The sequence below is a fragment of the Stegodyphus dumicola genome, chromosome 4 (assembly GCF_044657685.1).
Source record: "Stegodyphus dumicola isolate Sdum_Otavi_A_Nest chromosome 4, ASM4465768v1".
Taxonomy (NCBI): Eukaryota; Metazoa; Arthropoda; class Arachnida; order Araneae; family Eresidae; genus Stegodyphus; species Stegodyphus dumicola.
The window spans coordinates 97,589,067-97,612,955 of record NC_140771.1 but is presented as its reverse complement, the minus strand read 5'-3'; the positions used below and the strand labels follow the sequence as shown (position 1 = coordinate 97,612,955).

The 23,889-nt window shown below is 31.8% G+C and overlaps 2 protein-coding genes across 4 annotated transcripts in view; one reads left to right on the top strand and one right to left on the bottom strand.

Annotated features, from left to right (window-relative positions):
* LOC118188135 (uncharacterized) overlaps positions 1-23,889 on the top strand; it is a 238,969-nt gene that overhangs the window by 147,335 nt on the left and 67,745 nt on the right. For 2 of the 3 annotated variants that reach the window (XM_085815247.1, XM_085815245.1), the window contains exon 9: positions 17,084-17,287. The exons of the other annotated variant lie outside the window; for it this stretch is intronic. The gene's annotated coding sequence lies outside the window, so the exon portion shown is untranslated. The remainder of the gene's footprint in view (positions 1-17,083; positions 17,288-23,889) is intronic. 3 annotated transcript variants of the gene reach the window in all.
* LOC146997618 (uncharacterized) overlaps positions 5,406-23,889 on the bottom strand; it is a 52,051-nt gene continuing 33,567 nt past the window's right edge. Inside the window, exon 4 of the mRNA XM_085814361.1 lies at positions 5,406-5,512. Coding sequence (XP_085670487.1) covers positions 5,406-5,512 — 107 coding nt within the window. The remainder of the gene's footprint in view (positions 5,513-23,889) is intronic.

The following is a 23,889-nucleotide window of genomic DNA, read 5'->3' as shown; positions in this document are numbered from 1 at the left end:
CTAATAATGCACAAAATTTATATCATTTAAAGAATAGAATTATCTAATCGTTGCCACATGTTCTATTCAAATACTATAATAAAGCTAGAATGATGTATAAAAGAAATTAAGCAAACAAAACAACAGAAAAAAAAAAAAAAAAAAAAAAAAAAAAAAACTTTTTCACAGACGATTAAGTATTTCTCATTCAATTAATTCAGTTCTCACTTCGCAACAAGGCAAAAATACATAAAAACTCAAAATATCTATATTAAAAATTACGAAGTAAATCTTAAACACTTATTTCCTCAAAAAAATTCCAGAAAGGATTAAGCATGATTTAATTGGCAATAATAAATGCAGGCGTTATCTTTGTTGTTGCGAAGCTAAGTTTCTCTAGATTGGAAACAAATCCATAGTCTGCTGTTTCAAATGTAAACGATAAATGGCCGCCATAAAAAAAGGCTTAGCGGCAATTAAAAATTAAAATTGTTGATAATTCTAAAAATATTGCATACAGATTTACTAAAGGCATAAAAACCTTAACCAGAAGATAAAAACAACATAATTCAATCATTCTTAAAGCAAAAAATGTACAATTTACAAACATATAAGAGTAAAGAAACTGAGATCACTGAACTGGGTAACAGAGTGGATATATATATAAATATATATTTATATGCGTTTGGTGCGGCCGATTGCAACCAAAATACGAAGTACACATCTACATGTTATATCAGTCCTATATACAAAATTTCAACGTTCTGAGGCTACTCGTTTTTGACTTATGCGAGATACGTACGTACATACGTTCGTACAGAAGCCACTAAAAATTCTCTTCAGAACTCATTTTAAAGCAGTTTTATAATTTTTTTGGAGGAAACGAGTCTTTTATCCTGTCCTTACGTACAGATATCGCGAAAAAACATCGTTAAATTGCATTCAATAGCGGTCAAAATGGATATTTTCTTTGAAATATGCTGCTTGAAACTTTTCGCGATTACAATACTTCCTTTTTACTTCGTACAAGGTAGTAAAAATGCTTATGATGTCACATTAAAACAAATCGCAGAAATATGGCAACCGAAAAGTGTATGCAAAAAGGAAACATAAACATGGTCATAACCCTGGCGCCAACTTGGCGTTTAAAAAACGGGTACCGTTATATTAGGTAAGTACCGATTTTTTGGAAACTTATCAGTTGAAAATTGAATATTTCAACAACAAATAATTTTCAACCTGTAAATTTTCAGTTTTGCTTGACTGCAAAGTTTCAAATTACTAGGTTTGGTGAATTTCGAGATTTTTCGACCGACCGCAGGGAAATAGAGCTGATAATCCGATGTATGATTTTAAGATTTTTATAATATAAATGCGTTTGAAGATTTCTTTCCCTTTTTTACTAATTTTACAAAATATTTCACATTTAGTTGTGGCATTCTAATATTACAAAGGTGTTCATAATGGGTAAAATGTATATAATTTAGTGCTGTTGAAGTGATGTCGTTAAAGGTCAGATTAAAATAAAACTATATAGACATATTACAATTTTTTCGATAGATTTGAAGAAAGAAAATTTAAGTTTTTAAAGTTGCTCAAAATCTAACTTTTACCTAGATCTATTACTAAGCAAAATGCAAAAACATTTTGTTTTATACATTGCAATTATTTTAGAATATATTTTACATATTCGTCTCGATCAATATTCCAAACGTCAACTCATTTAAATGCATTAAAATACAGTACAATTTGTCTATTACTGCCTGAGAGTTCATAAGAAGATTATTTACAGTAAACATTCACATATTATATTACACAAATGAATAAAATGTATACAATAACAACAAGGACATAATACACAAGCACAACATTCATAATTACAAAAGTTTTTGTATTTTAGAGCTCTTTAGAACTCCTTTCTTAAAGAAGATCAGTTTACTTTACATATATAATTCATCAAATATATTTTTATTTTATATTTATATTACTAATTTATCACTTCATAGATTTACAAAGTTTATTTTGTACATTTGTTCTTCAATAGACTGTAAAAAGAATTAGATGAGATATATATAAACAGATATATTCATTAAAGAAATCCAAAGATGAGAATTTACATTTAATGAAATATTTGACGACACTGCATTTCCTATTAACTTATATTTAGTTACATATAGAGTAGTTTATTAAAATTATAAATATCTTTATATGCGTGTGCTGCCTTTAATACCTGAGCTTTAATAATTAATTGGAGGTTTTTGTTTTGTTTTGTTTTTTGTTGTTTAGAATACTTCCTAAATGGGTTACAAACAAAATTACCTAAAAATAAATATGTAAACTGCAGCTTTAAAATATGCATAAATTACTATTTTAATTATATTTTAGAAAATTTTAACTAAGGAGCAGCAATAAAAATGCTATTAAAATTTTTAGTTACGTAATTCCGTCCTCATTCTTAAACAGCCGAGAAAATATTATCGACAAGTCAAATTTCTTGTTATGATAATTGAATTAATATACCAGGGAGGATTGAAGAAATGGATTCAAACATGGATTATCGAAACACTGATATGTCGTATGAAAACGCGTGGTAGAAAAGTACCAACATAACTTCCCACACATGGCTGATTTTGCTGTGCGTTCGTTCCGTTCTTGAATATAACTGTATCATTAATAGGAAGAATATAAAATGACACTATTATATTTCATGTTAAGTTTACTTTCTTTTTAAATTTCACAATTTGAAAACATTAGCAAAACGTGAGAAAGTGGTACACCTAATACAGAGAGAAAATGATAATTTCATTCACAGAGATTCACAAGATATTATTACAGATCTATGATGTCTGAGAACTTCACAACATTTTTGTGATGCTAGGAAACTAGAACTAATGACTTCTTCACAATGTACATCCATAACACATCATTCAAGGCATTTATAACAATATGTACTTGAAGAGATAGTGTCTGTAGAGCATAGAATCAAACAAATGTATCAGGATATTATTCGTTTTGATGTAATTAAAAGAAGATCTTTAATTTAGAGACAGAGTTATGTATAAAATGCTATGAAATAATATTTGCGTTATTTCAAAGTATCAAAACATTCCTTATTCCTAAATCTTTGACATACAGTAGCATCTGGAATGCGTCACTTATTATTAATATTAAAACATGTTCTGACTCGTCCCAGAACATCACCAAATTGTGATCACTTGAAAAGGAGTTTTAGACTCCTTTTAAAGTACGCGTTTACGTACTAATGTATAGCGCTTTGTTTCTACAATTCTTAAGTACATCATTTTACTCGTAGGTCAAGGGGTTAAAGAATAATCACAAGTAATATACAGCTGTTTCTAATCTTCTTGTCATTTTCAAACTACACTTGGCTCACTTAAGCCTATGATTATTTATCCTTAAATAGAAGCTTATTTAACAAAGGCATTTGCACTAAAAAATATTTAAGGAAATTTTATTATTGAAAGATTCCAGACCGCGACCTCAATATGAATGAAACAATATGAATTATTATTGTTTATCTTATGAATATAAACTAGGCACCAGGACCTCATATGTTGCACAGAAAATTTTCTCTGCATTTGGAAATGATACAATGAGTAAATTTTGCCTCCTAAAATGAATTAGACTAACATTTGTAGACCAGACTCACAAAAGATACTCAATGCTCCAATGAACTACCGAGCAACCCAACCGGTATAGACGTTAGCGTCGTTGACTGCCGTGCCGAGGAGCTCGTGTTCGAATTCCGGAGAAGGCATGGATGTTTGTAAATGTATAGTGTCGGTGCGGCATGGCGGCACTCTAAATATGCCGCGAGTCGAAAGTCCTCTCATGTGGTTTGGTGGAAGGTAAAAGAGGTGGGAGACTCTCGGACCTGTCTTCCGGGCTGCCTTCCATCAGAAGTGAGGGCTGAACTGAGCTAAATCGCACTTTCACCTAAATGATGCTCAAGGGTGTTGCCAACGGAATTTTGTCGTCTTGGGCTGATTACGTCAAAGATAAGTGAGCATAAGCAACAACATGAACCATCGAGCCTACACAAGATCAGCTTGAAGACCACATCGAGTTAAGCCTAATTACAGTTTTGAAAAACCTGCAAACTTGTTTAATTTAATATGAGATATAAAAACATCCTTATGCATATATACTGACTTGGAAAGGTACGTGAGCTCAGCAAATGTGTTTGTTGTTCAAAATTTTAGAATCCAGCTGAGGTTGCTTGCATTATACTTATCCTTATCAAACTATTGAATCAAATATTTTCTAAAGTATATATTGCATTAGTGTTCTTGACATTAGTTGTTGTAAAGAAAGTAAAGGATCTTGATGATAAAACCCAGGGTCCACCGAATAAACATATTGCTTTCTTTTATTTGATCACCACTCGGATTTTTGTCTCTAGATTTCTGCGAAATGGCTATTGATTCTGAAGCCTGCGCAGAAGATATGCAGCAGATATCAGTTATACTGTTTCAAAAGCAGCGTACAATGTTTTGCAGAAACGGAGTCTTTCTACGAAGATAATGTCAGAGCATATGCCTCAAGTGCAATATAGGAATAGTTAAAAGAATTCAGCCGAGAACTTCCTCTCCATCTCATCCAAGACACTGCGCTTTTAGGCTATCGTCTTTCCTAGGCAATAGGCAACCATTAAGGAAAATGGAATTTCGAAGTTGAAAGTAGGTAGCAAGACAGTTAAAGCATTTTCTTGATACCACCGAGGAAGACTTTTCAAAAGAAGGAAAAGCTGAAATTTTAGATTTTTTTTTTGGGGGGCAGGGAGCAGAGAGCTTCTTTCTTAATTACAGAAGGCTTTGTTTAAGTTTTAGTATAATTTATTTCCTTTCAATGTCAGCGCGAACTTTCTTGATTTATGAATGCACACAATTTAATAATTAATAAATTCAAATATAGAAACAAAAACATGACTGGGCATTTGCTTGAGATTTCTCGTAATACTCCCCAATATAAACGATGATTGTAATCATATAGATCTCAAGTTAAACATTCACTTTATACTTTTGGGTAGCGCTTAAACAGGGGAGTCACTAACGAGATCATCATCAGTAATACAGCTGTCATAACGACACACATGTTGTACCGTGAGCTTTGTCGATGGAGAAGCGTTTGGGGTCATTTTCAGATTCCCGTTCCTGTGGAGAGACCTGGGTGAACAACTATGCATACTCAGGTTTCTGACACTAGTATACGTGGAATACGTGTTACAACGATGCAATGCATTCTCCTCCATATACCTGCTTCGAACCTTAGCACAGGACATCTGTCGACAGACTTGGAAGAAACCGTCGCGGAATTTTGAATTCATCCAACAATAAATGATGGGATTATAAGATGCGTGACTCATCGCTAGCCAGTGGCAGACGAACCAGACGTAAACTATATTTTTATACTGCCAGATCTGTTCGTTTTGATCTCCAACAACTATCAAGATATTCAAGGGCAACCAACAGAGGCTGAACACTGTAACCACTGTTATCATCATTTTCACCATCTGAAACAAAATATTACGTTTTTAGTAATAATAGAAATATAATATTTTAATATGTAAATTCTTAATATTGAATCAAATTATATTTAAAACTAATAAATATGTTGCTATTAGTAAGTAAAAATGAATTAAAATGCATTTGGGAAAGAGCTTTATATAAAGACATCATTTATATAAGCCATTAGAAATAATTATAAGATTATAGTAAGATAAATAGGTTTAATTCTGCTCTCTTTACATAATTTTTAATATATATATATATATTTACCTTATAGAAAGCTTTTATTTTTGCAGTGCAAGAGAATATCATTGATTTTATTAATAAAAAAATGAAATTTCAAAAGTTGTTGGAATTTAAAAAATCTGAGCAATGTATATTTATGTATTAGAACAGTGTAAGATTTATTAAAAAAGCAAAATCTTTTCTATGGACATAAAGCGAAAAAGATATAGTTCTGGAGGTACAAAATATGAAAGATTGCATCATACGAAACCTTTCATTGCATCATTCGCATTGCATCATGCGAAACCTTTCATGAAAAACACGATATGATGAAATGAATGACAAAAATAAATGTGTGTAGACGTAACATTAGAGTAAAACTAGTTCAAAATGAAGGAGTCACGAGCAATATAGTCAGTGTTATACTGCATATTGACGTATATTTTTACAGAATCGAGAAGTGTTGGGGATTCGGATGACAGGGACTACAGTACTCTGCCGTACTATATCTTTTGAACAGCCGGATGAATAAAATTTCGGTCTGAACAGATGTTATCAAATATTTGGATAAAATACAGGGTGATCAGTGAATAAACCCTGATTTCAAAATTAAATATCTCTACAACAAAGATCGATAGAATTATGCGGTAAACTGTACGTTTATTAGCAAAACTGTAAAAATGGTGTACAAAAGTTATAAAATTTAGTTATGAAAATCGTTAACAGATGGCGCTCTAATCGCAATAACATATCAATAGCCTTTAAAATGCGCTTCGAAATCGAAAGTGATCAGTACAACTGTTGGCTAGTAAAGAGGTTAGCATAGAAAGTAAAATAATGCATTCCATTGAACAACGTGCATTTTGGTTCTGGATATTCACCGATTAGAACACAGTCCTACGGCAACACGCCGCAGTTTTCAAAACCGATTCAATGTTCCAGTTGGACCCGATGCGAAAACCATTCGCATGCTCTTCGCGAAATTCGAATGGATTGGCAGCGTGGCTGATGATCGAAAGGGAAATGTTGGGCCTAAGCAAACTATAGTCACTCCTGAAGATGCAGCCAAAGTTTCTGGATTTGTTCAGCAAAATCCTAGGAAAAGCATCCGACGGATTGCATCAGAAACAGGTTTGAAGTACACGAGCACACAAAAAATATTTAACGATAGCCTACGGTAGTTTCCATACAAAATCCAAAGTCATCAGGCCATAACCCATGAAAGCTGTGCAACAAAGGGTTGACTTTGCGAATCAGATTCTAACAAACCGACAACGACAGATTTGATGTGAGCTGCATTTGGTTCACAGATGAGGCACATTTTCATTTGAAGGGAATCATTAATAAACAAAACTGGAGATTTTGGGGGTACCGAAAATCCTCATTTGTGTGAAGAAAAAGCACTGCATTCGCCTAAAGTTATGGCATGGGCTGCGGTATGCGCCAGAAGCATTATGGACCTTTTTTCGTACGAGAAACGATAACTACTGAAAGTTACGTTATAATTTTGAAACAATTTGTGAGCACTCAAATAGCGTTGGAGGATCGACCAGGTATCGACTGGTTAATGCAAGATGGGGCTCGACCACATCGAACAAATAAAGTTTTTCACTTTCTTCATGAATACTTTGGGAATAAAGTAATTGCATTATATTATCCTCAATTTACTGACACAGGAATAGCTTGGCCTCCATATTCTCCCGTGAGTCCTTGTGACTTCTTTCTGCATGTGATTCCATTTCCATCGAGACATTGCGAGAGGTGATGTCAAATTTCATTGTTTGTTTACGCCACCTTATTGTTCGAACAATGAACATTTTGAAAAAATTGTATTTTGATTGCAAAGGCTGCTTCACTTTATTTTTTTAATTATTTTTTTTTTACTCCTTTCAGAGAAAGAGTTTTCAGTGCAAAGCGCCATCTGTTAACGATTTTTGTAATTAAATTTTTAAACTTTTGTACACCATTTTTACAGTTTTGCTAATAAATGTATAGTTTACCGCATAATTCTACCGATTTTTGTTGCAGATATATTTAATTTTGAAATCAGGGCTTATACGCTGATCACCCTGTACATACCCTGCATGAGTTACATGCAGTATGTGAAAGCAGCACATCTTCATTTGCTCTGGTAATTCAGGTTCTAAAAGAAGCTAAGAGACCTGTTCTTTGCAGAGTCGATAGCAGAAAGTTGGATCCATCACAAATGACTGCCCGGTTATTCCCACATGCTTGGTATAAGCTCTGACTGAGTACTTGTCTCTGATGAGTGTTGTGAAAGTTGAGGATAATATCTTATTAGCATTGTACTTCATTTGATAACAGTATATATAGTAGTATGTTAGGAAATGAAATATGATGTAGTAGCTAATGTGGGATATGTGCTCATATCACGCAGCATTTATTGTCTAAATGATACCCATACTAATCAACCTGAGGTAACGCCTGTAATGTTGCAAGTGGTAACGATGCAATTTTTGTCTGCTTTCAACATCTCATTCTTGTAAGAATGGAATCTGAACGTTACGCTGCCATCCACAGTTTGTCCTCTCTACAGTAATGAAAGCCTCCTTAGATATCTTTGAATGTGACTTTATTGAGATATGTTTTCTATGTGTTTCCATTCGATGGAAGTATATAGATAAAGGAAGTTCATCGGAATTTGGAAATGGAATTCGCGTTAGAATATTTCGCTTTAGGATAACAACTGACATTTATTTGTGAGGTCAAAGCTGATGGGAAAAAATTGAAGAAAATTCTTTTTCAACAAATTAGAAATCCCGGAATTTTTTACAGAAAGCTTTGTACTTGGCAAGAGCATAAAAAATATACTTCAATACAAGATGCTAATCTTTATCATAAAAGTACTTAAAGGGCGAAACAATTTGATTTTACATGATAAAGAGGCGTAAACAAAACAATTATGCATTAATTATTGTGCTTAAATGCAAGTTAATTTTTGATGAGTAATCATTAAAAAAAGCATTCGATAAATTCAGGTAACCCTAGATTACTTTGTCGTAATACAGAAGGTAATTACATATTTTTAGAACAACTTCAGTAAAGAATTAATAAAGAAACAGTTTTAATATTTTGGAATAAAAATTTATAACCACAGTTTATTGTGACCCTTGATGAAACACTGATTTACCTAAATGACTGTCACTAAAAAGAGTTACAATCGAAAATTAAAAGGAAAAAATGTACATACCTGAATCCATCAATGCAAAAGAACGTTTAAATAAGGGGTTTAAGATGTTCCCGTGATTCTCTTACAATTTGAAATTAAAAATAAGAAGAGTATTAACAAACTCAACGTACTATCAAGACAAAGTTCTCAGTCCGATATTTGCAAGTAACTTTTTTCCAATGAGTTTCAAAGAGTGAAACTTTATCAAGACAAAACAACAAGTCAGAGTTTGAAAAGTACCTGGAAAAAATTAAACGCTCCTTGGTAAAATGAAGAATGATTCAGGTAATGTATATACACTTTTTCAACGTATTCCTGCAAAGTCCTCTGACATTTCATCTATCAACTATTGTGCCTTTGGTTTCTTGAAGAGAGCTCTTTCTGAGAGCAAATCCACCACGATTGATTTACTTCGCGAAGTAGTGGAAGCGAAATGAAAGTCTATACGCCTGGAAATTTTAAGAAAACCCCTTCTGTCGTAGAAATCGGTATGATAATATATCAGTATGACTTATAATCTAGAAAAATTGCTATCTGATCAAAGATTGAAAAAGTATTCTTGACATTTTGTACATTAATTAAACAGAAACAAAATGATTCTGAAAATGTGTAATCACCCTATGTAATTATTTTAATTTATATAAATAGATAATAATAGCAACGTGTGTTCTAAAAGTTTTTTTTCTGCGTTAACTGCATTTACGATTTTATGTATTGATTGATTAATTGAGCATTTTTACAAGTAAATTGAACTATTGTAAGAGCATTTTCGCATTGGCCTTTGATGTTTCATTGATTATATGCTTAAAAATATGTTGCAGTTGAAATCAGAAAGAGATTGCTATTGATTTATTAATAAAACTCTATTAATTATCTTATGCAAATAAAATCTTTTGAAGTTTTTATGTGAATGACTTTTATATTTAAGTTATAAAATTAATTTCTTAAACCAATATGCGAATTTAATTTAAACATAAACCATTTGGGATTTTAACATTTTGCTCTATTCGTTAGTTGACGATCTGTCCTTCTTACTATGGTCTACAGATGCATCCCACATCAGATGTATGCTATCACATTGACGCGTTAGAAGGTATTAACAAAACTATGACAGATTTATCTTCAAAAGAATTTGATATTTAATAAATCCTTTTTAGGAAACATTCAAGAATAACAAATAATCAGACTTATTAACTTTCTGCACAAGATTATTAATGATTTCATAACTGCATATGATTGTAGGATTCATCACATTCATTGAACTCATGGGTTTTTTTCATGTTTATCTAACTAAGTTGGTTTAAGTCAACACATATTTTTTAATTTGTAAGGAATTTTTGTGAACAAAATCATGTTTTCTTTTACAGCAGCTAAAGTACATGTTTTCCAACATGCAACATAATTCTGAAATATATACAGAGTGCAACAGATTCAATAATTAGAATTCTAATTGAGAGATCAACGGAAAAGTTAAAATGTTTGCAATACAGCTCGTGGTTGAATGGGAATTATGAATGCAGAAACACAGCGAGAATGAAGAACATCTAAAGCGTTTTAAAAGCGGATAATAGGAGAAATAGAGTTTGATACTTTCAAGAATTATTCAAATGAACGAGCAGCAACTCAATTACGATACATGCATTACAACGATGATCATTCACAAGATAGGACTTGATCACAACAGAGACTTGCCATCAGAATTAGCACCGCTGCTGCAGATGCGCATGGCTTTTCCAAAGTCCAAATTAATCTTCTTTGCCGTTGTGGTGAATGTATTACAGATGATAACTTCATACTTACTGCCTATCCGTGTTTTCATGGTAGATAATTTCCATCAATAGAGCACAAAAACTGAGAGTCGAAATGATGGTGTAGCTGCTCTGTTGATGGTCTTCTGTCTCCTGCCTTTCTTCACATTTCTTATTCCATAGCACAGATGCATTAAAACATTTTTGCTATTGCTATGTTCCATCACCCATCAAAGTTGTGTCACCAATTATGTTACACACTTTACATGTATATATCAGGGGTTCTCAACCAGGAGGGAAATTTCGTCTAAGGAGAATTTTATAGTTTTAGGGAAAAATGTGGTCAGCCTTTTATTTATCTATTAAAAATTTTATTTTATTTTATGAATACAAAAAAAAAACTACTTTTATTCACGTTTTGATATTTATCAACATTTCAATGGAGCAAAAACGTTTAAGAACAATTGATATATATGTATATGTATATATATATATGTGTGTGTGTGTAAGATAAAAAAATGCAAATCAAAATTATAATTTAAAATACCTCTTAATTGCTCATTTCTAATTTGAGTATTTTTTCTCTAGTAATAACTTTCTCTAAACATCGTCATATCTGAAACCGTATTACGCATTATGCCATCTTGAAAACTTCTGCATTGCCTATAAGTTTTAGCCAATTAGATTAAAAAAAAAGTTTATTATAAATATTGTTGCAATCCTATTAACCTCTCTTTCTCTGCCTGTGCTTGCTGGCTGAAGGACGTCTCTTGCTTGGATGCTTTTGTTAAAAATGTAATGAGCCATCATCAAAATTGTGGGATGCAGGTTGGCCCCCATTGTGAAGTGCATGTTTTCTTTTCTTTTCTTTTTTTTTTTCTTCTTTTTAACTCAAACAGACTGTTTGTCTCGAAAAGGAATTTTGCTCTAATTAATGCCAGCGTACTACTTTTCAAATTGTTGCAACCGAATATTATTGCTCTTTATTATTTTTAAAGAAATTAAATAAATAATGAAGAATCTGCATGTAGGTATGAATATTCCTCACACTGTGAAAAAACGACGGTACCGAGACTCATCAAGTTTTGAATAACGTAGTCCTCCACCGGAATATTTGTAACTGGAAGCCCAAATTTTGAATTTCGTTTTTTATATTTCATATTTTATAAAACTGTAATAAATTTTGATTAAAAAACTCAACTTTGGTATTCAAAGTCAAATATTTAACGCCAGCAGTGACAACACTGTACGGTATGAAACACTTTTATCTCAAGCGGCCGATAATGTTTATCGGAAATTCTAAAGATACGCTATTTTTGAATATTTTATGATATCGCTGTTGAATTTAATTTTATGCAGTGTTAAGTGTGAAGAACACGATATTTAATTAATACATTTAACACAAAAAAAATCGTAATCAAAAAAGTTTTGCACACGTTCGCAGTGGTGCCGAAAGTTATCGGCACCACTGCAAACGTGTTGGCGAAGTTCAGTGGTGACAGGCAGTCGTGTGATCTCAGCCTCCGATCGGTGAGTCTCCTATCATTCGTGATTGTATTCCTTGGTGTCCTAGTTACAGGTCGAAACCTTAACAAACAGGCATCACAGGCTGTGATCGCCTATCGATCGATCACTCTGTCCTCACATTCTGTCGTCGTTCTCAGTCGATAACCACCTTCTTGAAGCTCCTGTACCGCAGTGATTCACCCTTTCCTGCTAATACTTTCAATGGCCCATTGTTCTAACCCAAATATCTAGCAATCCTGCGATGTGACCATCCTGCTTCCTTTAGTCTAATAGCACGCCCTTTCTCGAATGATAACATTTACTCATACTGTTCGCAAACCGTTCTGAGTGTAGTCTACGTGGGTTATAAAAACCACATTCGCATGGAAGTAATGCTTTAGAATTGGAATACCTTCTGTTTTTTTATACATCACCCGTATGTTCCGTTTTATTGCGCTAGAGCTCCAGCTAGTCAGCCGTTGGTAGACAAATGTGAATCATTTGCATATCCTATCTTAAGCTATGCGCATACGGAATTTTGTCCCATTAGGATAACTTATTCTCAGTGCGTCGCTTTTTCTGTTATACAATATATGTATTTATAAAATCAAGAAACATATATATTACACACAATTGTAGAATTCTATAGTGGTGTATTAACCAACAGAAAAACATAAAATAATACATAAAAAATTGTAAAATAAAACTGAATTAAAATAAATTAATATAACCTAAAACACAATTTACACATTATAATTGAAAATTCTTTGGTCTTTATCAAGGAGCAGCCAAAAGAATTATCATCAGAGCGATATTTCAAAATTATGTCTGGATGAAATGTAAAAGAAATTAAATGATAAATATCTGTATAATATATGCATTAAAATAATTAAACTGAAAATTGAAATAAACGTAGGAGTTGAAGGAAATGGCATGAGCTATGAGCAGAAACATAAAAATAAACTTTAATTTAGATCAAAATGGTGCATAAAAGTATCAGTAAGTTAAATTAATTCAGGTTTTCAGGTTTTAGTGTTGAAGGCTACATACCAGTGCAGGCAGACACTAATAACTATCATAATGTAAAACATATGACGAAAATGAAGAAATGAAGTATACAAAAGTAAAACAGAAAATAAGAGATGGATAACTTTTAGCAAATTCTTTAATAGCAAATATTGTGTACCTGTGTGTCTGGTATCGCATAGAGGAGTCCAACGCATGACTCACAATCAGAGTTTACCAATCGGGTGTCTAAATGTACAGCCTAAAGCTTATATAGTTTATGAAATTCAGATATACACAATTAATAACGCGTATCGTTAAATGCTGTCTACGTGACAAATTAAAGAGTGAAAATGAAGAACGATATAAAAATCCTGATGTATAAATACTGATAAGAGAGGGAATTTAATATTATAGTATAAACGTTTAATATTATAGTATAGTTCTCAACATTTTGACTAACGCGTACCATTTAAACAAATATTGAAAACCTTTCGTACCTCCACTACAAAGTACTACTACCACCACCACTCTTGAACAAAGCTCAGATCGCATAAATTTACGATTGATAGAGAAAAAAAATTCACTCGGGATGTTGAAGTTTTAATTTTTGAATTTAAGAGTTAAATATACTTAGCTTCTTTGCGTACCACCGGAACTTCTGGTACAAGCTATTTCTTACGTCTTCTTAGCGTGCCTTCGTAGTCTAGTGGTCTGCACGTTGGGAGCGTGTTCCAGAGGTCCGTGGTTCGATTTCCAGCGAGGGCGTTGCTTATTTTTCATCACTCTTGCTTTAAAAATAACCTAATGACTCTACAGTGGCACCCGAGTCAAAAGAGTGGTGGATGATGATTCTCCACACCCAAGATTTGGCAATTGGGGACCCTAAAAGCCGCAGTTGCCCTTTAAAAGGGGGAGTATATAAGGTATTTCTTCCGCCTTCATGGCATGCCTTCATAGTGTAGTGGTGTGCACTCTGGGCGCGTATTCCAGAGGTCCGTGATTCGATTCCCGGCGAGGACGTTGCTCATTTTTCATCACTACTGCTTTCAAAATAACCTAATGGCTCTACATTAGAATAAAACAAAGAAGGGGAGGAATAAATTGAATCAAAGTAAAACATGAAAAAATAAATGAAGTTTTCTATCCTTTCTTAACATCTCATTAGATTTATGCTTCGAGAAGTGGAATAGGATAACAATGTTTCTGAAATTTTCAAAAAATAATTTAGTAATCCAAAAATAATTATCACATTAGCAAAATAATTAAAAGAAATAATTTAATTGTTCATTGCAATGAATCAGTCCCGACTAGGAATGCTGTTTTGCTAGAACTAAAGATGGAAAACAAAATGGCTGCTCGCGAGGACGAAGTTCGAAGGAAAGATACATTTTAATTGATAAAATAATTAATTAATACAAGTGGCAAAGAAAATTAAATTAATTAAATGATGCAAATCAAATTGTCGAAAATTGGAAACCTAAATTTTATCAATTTTATCTAGCTTAGGTTTGCAATATTTCGGAAAAACCTGCATATCCCGATTTTTTAATGTTTTAATTTTTTAATTTTAAGTTTTCATTGAATTAAGTTATTAAAATAAAGGCATTATTAAATCAAAAGAAACTGCAAAATACATGTAATTAAAGTAAATAAAGAAGCTGCTTCGTGCATAATTTCATAATATTAGCGGCGTGAAAGGTAGAAAGGTACCGATATTGTAGGATTTTCTGGTTACGAAGCATTATGCTTCTAATTTTAAGGGGAACAACAGAAATGGGAATAAGTATACTTAATTTTATCATATAGAATTCACAGTACAGTGCGATCCCAAATTTGGGACGAAATTAGACCAATAACTAGCAATAGAATTAGAAGAAATTTTGAAATAGCATTTCAGAAATTAACAATAAAATTGTAATAAATTTTAAATAAAAATATTCAATACATTGATATAAAATTATTCTTTACATCTCCAGTTAAGGTTTAAGAGTAAGCTATAATTTATATCTAACGTTAATTAAATTGGTAAGGGCAATTTTGCTAACTGTTTACGATAAAGTTTTGAGGAAATTTATTATTTATGAAAGAATAAATCAATAAATTGAAATCATTTAGAATTGCTTAATTATATATACAGATGTTGCTAACATTATTGTTTATTTGTAATTGAATCTGCTATAAATTTCTGGAAGAGTTGGAATGCCACTCGATCAGTTTAATAGTTTCACAATTAAAAAGTCGTCTTTTGTTCATTATTTTTATTGGGTTAAAATTGCTGTTTCATAGTTTCTTTGCAGTTCCCGATTGCTATAATATCATCTGTATATCTAAGTACATTTAAACAAATCAGGAGCGTTAAAATTCTTTAAAAAAGTCTGCATTTTTCACACAGAGCTTTGCGTGCCAAATTTCGCATTTAAACGACTGATCAAATGTTACCAAAATTTTCTACTTTCCAGAAACATTTTCTAATTAAGAGCGTTTATAATATGACCAATAATACTAAGATTGCCTAGTTTCGAAATGAGAGTGGGAAAAATTAAAATTGTATTTGGGTACTTCCGTTTGCACTTCACCTAAGCTAAAGTTGAACACACTAACTATGAATAAAAATAATTTAAGAGTGGAGAGATTTGCAGATTCACCGAAATCACAAGATTTAAAGTCGTTTTAAGATTTATAAGCAAGAATACTTTTATGCCAGTCATAAGACCAGTGGGAATTGAACCAGGACATTTATTTCATCATGGCCAGTCCTAGAGCTTCAACGTTGAACTGAATAGAATACAAAAATTCAATTTTCGGAAACTTTTGGTTTGTTTCCCATATGACAGTCGAAAGCAAAGCTAATTTATGTTTTAAAATATTTCTGGAAACTGAAGTCAAATGTTTACGTTTTTCTGGAATGAAATTTGAAATCACTTTATTACATTTGCAATTCAGAGGAAAAAAGGGACTGTTTAAAAGCTTTTATAATTTAAAATGGAATTTTATAAAATCATTGTTAAGAGAATGCAAAGTGATGAAAAGCAAAGAAATTGGAAGAAAATTGGAAAAAAAGGGAGGAAAAAGAACAAGGACAATAAAATGAAAGAAATATTGCAAAAATTCAAGGAAGACATGCTAGTAGATCCAGAAGTCAGCAATAAATTTTTTTAAGACTTTTTTTTGAGTTGGTTAAAGAAATGTTTACAGTTTAAGGACCTTTGTGAAAAACTTATATTAATCAGATTAAGGTTTACTGTGGAATTACCTTTACAGTACGTGTCGCTTAAAGTCATCACTGTTAACTCTGCGTTCGGATATTGTTAGAGGTTTGCAGAAATTCTGCCCGTTTATATCCGAATACATTGAAAATACATGTCTTAACAAGATGAGAAATTTGATTAGTAAGATCAAAGAATATAGAATAAAATTTGTGAACTAAAGTTGTAAAATAAAACATAATTTTACGAAACAATCTCAAATTACGCTATAAAAATTTCCAAGTGACAGCAAAATGTCACCAAGTGAATAATGATACCGAATAGCTTGGTTTCGATTTAAATACACCATTTAAAATTACGCCGAAAAACATGAAATATGAGAAAATGTGAAGTAATCAACGCAGAGCAAAACGTAGGTATTCTGCAAAAATATATGTAAAAACGCCATTTTAACTCAAAATTTTAATCATTTATGTCTCAGTTTACACTTAATTTGCGGTATTTCATTTATTAAAATCAGAACATAAGTTATTTTTCATTTGTCCAGGGCATCATTTTAATCGTAATCAGTTCTTTAAACATTTATTTACTCTGTTTTCAACATTCCTTATATCTGATCATTTTTACCTAAAATTTTAAGGGTAAACTTGGCTACAAGAATCAATTAAGGATTGGTTTGGTTTATTTGATTAGGCAAAGCAATCGAGGGCTATCTGGCTACGGGAAGCGATGCCTTTGTGGAGGAATTTCCAATGGAAACTGGCTACTATACACGTTACACATGGGGAAAATTACGAAAACGCCCATGCAGCCAGCTCGTTAGTGGAATTCGAATCTCGGAGTAAACTACCAGTGTTCAGCAATTTTACTACTCGGCCGCTGGTGAGCATCAGTTAAGTAAGTTGAGTTTTTATACAGAGTGGTGATAAAAGATCCCCGATGTATGTACCCATAACGACCTTTCCACTGAAACAATCGAAATGGAATTTCAGAAATTGTTATTTGAAAGTATGCGCTTAAAATTTTGATAATTTTAAACAACAGAATTCTCCCATTTACAGTTACAGAAAAATAAATAGAAATTTTCGAATGGCACCACCCTGTGTAAATTGATTCGTTTCAATTAACACCGATGCGTGGCGTAAGTACGCCCCTGTGGAGGTGTTCTTCTCAAGACGGTTAGTGTGAAGGAGCGACACCAGTTCTGCCAATGGCGATGTGTTGGTGCTTCCCACACTTAGTCCTGTCTTGTGTAAATTGATCAGCGTATGGAAAACCGTAAATGGCGCGAGAACGATATACGTACGACGAAAATTGCCCGCATAAAATATTTGCAAACAAGAACATTACAAAGGACCTATCACAACACAAGAGACGAAAGGGAAAAAAAAATGTATCTGGAATTATAAGTTTTGAACGTGGCCTCCCTCGCAGATGATAACTCATTGCATGCGGGCGGCATATAAGCATTTTGAACCGCGCCACGCGCATTGGGAAAATCCGTACTTGTGACTAGACATACTTTCAGATGACATTACTTTTTCTTTCGCGTAATGACGTTTAGGCGGGATTATTACGCGTTTGTTTCCGCTGAATGACGCGCATGAGTGACACCGAAGCATGAAAAATAGTGTTTGTTTTCTTTGAAACGAAAACGCTTAGCTGCAGCGTTCTGCAGATACCTTCCTGTTTCATGGAATAATAAAATTATAAAAGCTTTCTAACATGCTGTTAATATCAGTAGCAATCTTAGCGCTTAGATGATATAAATAGCTGAGTTCATGAATTTAGTACAAAAACCAAAACACAACGATCTCGATTTAACTGTAAAGGTATTGCAATTTTGTTGCACTTTGTTTCTTTCACATTGCAGAAAATATTTCCTTTGCAAATAGTATTATGCTATTTCCATCTTAATGTCCAAGTTATTCTAATATTCTGTTGCCTTAAATGAAAGAAAAAAGTGCATTCAGTACTGTCGCTAAATTTAATACACGTGTATAAGAAAAGAAACTTCCTTCTCTGCCAAACACTATTTTTATGCAAAGGTACAAAAAGATGTAACGCATTAAAAATTGGCAATATTCATAAAGTAATATTGTTCAATTTAAAATACGTATCTCTATTTTTTTGTTCCAAATCTATATTAGTCAAACTTCAAAAATAAATTTTACTTTTCCAAACTATTTTGATTATACATATCGTGAATTTACTGTATACTATGTTAGCTCGCAATGACGTTTTTGCTTTTTCCGAAAAATGACTTGTCTCATGTTTTCGCAGATTGCATCAGTAGAGAGTAGATATATAACGAGCATGAAATAATGGATTAATAATCTTAATATCCCAACATCTTTAATATGAACCGTTTTAAATTAAGAATACATTTATTAAAAATTTTTGTACACATTTACAGAGTTAGTACAAGATAAATTATACTTTTTCTCTCTAGGAAAAAAAAATCACTACCTTTCTTTATATGAAATTCCCCACACTACAGTGTTGCAAGAAATGCAATCTCATAGCAACAGAAAGACAACGCACGTAATATTCTTTTCGGTACTGTTATCAAAATGTAAACAAATAGTATAGAGCTTGAGCTTCAGCAAAGTTAATGCGTTCCTAAGCTTAAAGGAAATGATGTCATCGGAAGCCATATCCAGTCAGGAGGAAGGATTTTTCCCTATGTGCGTGGCGCGGTACAGAATGCTTATATGCATGCGAGAGATTGTTGCCAACAACAAAGTATGCAACACTGCAGGAGGAATCTTCAACACTTTATGTTTTATGGCATCTTTACTTTCTAACAAATTTCGTGGATTTCATGCGCGTACCTTATATTTCATGTAAACCCAAAACCAGAAATCAATCAGAGTGAGTTCGAGGGAACGCGGTAGCGACGAAACTACAGAATATACATTATTAGCATTTTTCAGTTAACAAGAGCTTCAAATCAATAGGAGTATTTTAAATCATGTACAAAATAATTCAGCATTCCTGTCACCAGACTGTATTTAGAAGAAGTGTTTTCAATTGCCATATGTGGAATAATTTGTACACTTCTCTTTTGGTATCGAAAGTTCACAGAGGTCATCAGTTTTAATGTCATTTTCTTCGCAACCGTTGAACTGCGGAGAATGCTTTTCAGGGCGTTACTAATTCCTGCGTTTTAATATACAACCTTATAGATGTTTATACATAATTATTTTAGTTCTATCAAGTATATTAAATTACATTTTTCAGTGGAATAAATTTGATGCTGGTGCAATGAATTTTAAATTTTGTATGAAATGCTTTAGTTAATTCTTCAACTTGATTTTATTATTTTCAGAAAAAACAACACATAGTGTACAAAGAAGGAAAACGGAAAAATTTGTGATATTTTCACTTAATGATTTCGCGTTTATTGATAATGTTGGTGCATTTTTTTTTATGTTCTTTGTTAACAGAATATGTTTAAAATTTTCATAACTGTTAACTAAAAATTTATGAATTAATTAATATTATTTTGAGATTTTAAACACGTAATACAGTTTCTTCTGACATTAGAATAAAAGCATAACACTATTTCGTGAAAATGAAAGATTAAATATTTTATCGTATCAGAAATACAAATGTAAGTAACTATTTTTGAATTAATTAAAAAAGGATTTTAACATTTTTTTGGGAATGATTATTAAAATGTAATTTGAATATTCATTTTATTTTTGAGCTATTATAAGAATATTTGAAATATTATTAAGACTTTTATAATTATTATGAGAATGAAGTGAATATAAAAATTAAATGAAATAATTTTGAATAGTAGTACGGAAAATGGATGTGAAATAGTGTTCTTGTGTAGAATATAGAAAATATTTAATAATTTGGCAGTGAATATTGTTATAATGAATATAAAAATATCAATAATTTAGAAATAAATTTAATAAAATTAGTAATGTGTAATGAAATAAAAAGTGAAATTAATAAAGAAATAAATTTGAAATTATGGTAAATGAATATTAAATTTTATGGATAATCGTATGTTAAGTGTAGAATATGTTGAGAGAGTACAGGTTCAGAAAAAGAAGCTTATCATTGCCTCCGTAGAATGTTCCTTTTGCCCTCCTCCTATGAGATAACGTTGAAGACTCTTATTTTATGACTGAGTGTAATTTTTGTATATATTGTTATTATTTTATATGTTTTATTATAGAATAAATTAGTTCAGTTCACAAAGTCAATGAATTAGCCAGCTACCTTATGCAACGAACGAAGGCCTTTTCAAGTAATTTCCATAGCCTCTTTTAGCCACTGGTGCAGAAAAACGCTCCAGTTATCCCATATGAATATCTCACATGGCTATTCCATCAATAGACTTATACCCTATTGATGGAAATGGTTATTTAGAAGTACTGCGGAACTTTACAATTTAGTAAAATAAGGAACTGAAAGTGAAATATAATAATAGTATTATATTTCACTAACAGTGTTATAACTATAATTTCTGCAGGATTATAACCATAATTATTCTAACCATAATTTCTGCAATTATGGTTATTATTTCTACCGTATTTACTCCTACCATATTTAGTATAGTATATATATCCAGTATATTTTTATATGTTTTACAGTTAATTAAAATAAGTAATGGCTATGTAAAAGATTTTATTTGTGAAGCTTTATGAGAACAAAAACCTTCCCTGAAGAATAATGATCATGTGGCTCTAAAGCAGAAAAACGTTTGAACTGAAATACTGAAAAAAATAACACTACTGTAAAAATTACATTTAATTTTAAAAATTCACATTTTCATAAATTATGCTTTAAAATTTTTTTCACTCCGTCATTTCAAGATTACTCCATGTCATATGTCTCTTATATAATGGTGGTGAAGTAAATGTAGCAAATAATTTATCCAATAGATGACAGTATCTGCCAAGCTCCTTTGGTAATTGTCGATGTGCATGCGCAACCTGAGTGTAGGAAAAAGTATGTTATTAGGAGAATGAGCTTTCATTAAGAATGTTGCTGCGCGCTTTCGCTATGTAAATAAAACTATATTTTTGTAACATTGATGTGTTTTACTTTCTACTCGTAATGCGAAGCACTAGGTTAGTGCACGAATCTCGACTGATTCAGAATCCATTTTCAAACCGTGAATCACCACAGTAAATAAAGCTGAAACAGCCAATAATAATTTTAAAGCATTATTAATTATCCAATCCAGAGGCATTGAAAATCGAAACTAACTCATTCTGAATCAAGCTTTCACCCTAAACTCAACACACTTCCTTTATGCACCTCAGACTTGATAGACAGCTGCATGCTGCTTCATTTTTTACTGCTTTACGCTTACTGGTACATTTCATTTTTTACTGCTTAATACTTACTGGTACATTTTCTTACTGCAAAGCTTTTCAAAATGTAAATATTTTTGAAAAGGCACGAGTATTGTGCCAATTTGCTTGTGGTCGCAAAATGTTTACCGAAATAAAAATACTTTGGCTACCCGTTTCTTTTCCAATACGGATCAACATGGACAAACGCAATACTTCTAAATCTACTTTATAAATGCTTCTACATCATTGCATCTAATTCTACTTCATTACATATAAATAAATTTCTCGCACTCTTCATATATACATATTATTTGCACTTTATATATAAAGTGTATATGAGATGTGTATATGAAAAAGAAGCAGAGAAAGAAAGGAAAACATTACAGAAATTTGGACAAATAAAATCTAGGAGAAGAATTCAGATTACTGCAAAGGAAAGAGCAAATTCCTATCAGAAACCCAAGCAAGCGGACTAATAAAAAAAAAAAAAAAAGGCGCATAGTAAAGCGCCGAAATGCAAGCAAACTCAAAAATAACTAGTTTTGCAGGTAGCCTTTTCCTCTTTCTGCAAAAATATAGCAAAAAGAAAAGACAATCATGAAGTTTTTTCCTATATCATGTGCAAGATTACAAAAACAAAACAAAACAAAACTTTAGTTTTAGAGTGTGGATAGGTAGAAATGAGAATGCACTAGCGTATCAGAAATAAAACCCGAAAGAAATTTTTCAGCACCTTGTTTGGAGCTGCCGGACAGGTCTACGAAAATGCGCTGAAAAACAAAACAAAACAACAACAACAACAAAAAAAAAGTGTAAATAAAACTACAAGGGACTTTATAACGTAGAACAAAGAAATGTCTTACTAGTGCATTTCTGTTAGTGAATATTCTATTTCTGAATAAATTTGTAACTTGAATTTTGAAATACATTTTGAGGAGAAAGTTTATTTATATAAATGAAATTATATGAATATACTTATATAGATTTATATGAATGAAATAAACAGAAGAGAGTTAGTAACGAAACACTTAAAACTGCTTTGATTCGCTCTAAGAGCGTCACTTTGCGAATCTGTTTCTCGTCGGCAGAATCTGAAATGTATTTTTTTTTTTTCAAATTTAATCTGACTCTTATTAATTAAAACGTATGCTGTTTAAAAGCAATTGTTGCAGTTCGTAAGCATGTTATTTTTTACGTTTTAAATGGAGTGGTTTAAATGAACTGAATTCATAATATATATCTAATTTAAAAAAATCAATATTTTTATAGAATGAAACTGTAGTTTTTAAATTTTTTTATATACACAGAAGACTTATAACGTTCTTATCTTAGTCGAGATGAATATTCATCTATTATCCTATAAAATATTTCTCTTCTCCATCTGAACCATCTCTACTAGTATTTTATACTGCTAAGTTATAATAAAATTTAAAAGATCCCTTTCGGATGACCTTTGATCATTTGATTTTTAGCCCAAAGGGGGCGTTAGCCCAGGAAGGCTATTAGTCTCGAAACGGCATTTAGTGTTGAATTACTTAAAAGCGATGTATCACTTTTCAGATTGCTGCAACCAAATATTATCGCTCTGTATTATATTAAAAAAAAACTAAATAATGAAGAATCTGCATGAACGTATGTATTTTTTTCGCATTGTGAAAAACTAAGGTAGAGTCATCAAATTCTGAATAACATACTCTCGACCATGATCACATGGGAGCCCGAATTTGGAATTAGTTTTATTGCCCATTTTATGCTCTGTAAACCTTTAACGAATTTTGGATAAAAAACTCAAAATTTTCAAAGCAAGCAGTGGCTACACTGAAGGGAAGAAAGCATTTTTATATCCAGCGCGCGAGACTGTCGATTATAAAATCTAAAGATATACTAATTTGAAATAATTTTAGCCCAAAGTGGCGTTAGCCCAAATGCTCTCGAAACGCATATGTGTCTGTAAATAAAAAAAAGAAAAAGAAAAGAAAAACAGCTGTTTGGGCGTATTTCAAAAGATGAAACCTTTCCGATTTTATTATTGTTTTGTTTAAATTTTTAATTTAATATTATTTGATTTAGTATTTATTATTTGCTTAATTATTTAATTTTATGTGTGTGTGAAAATTAGATTTATTTTTTTTTTTTCACTCTGGACCCCATGTGAAATCTCCAGTTCCCGGTCACTGG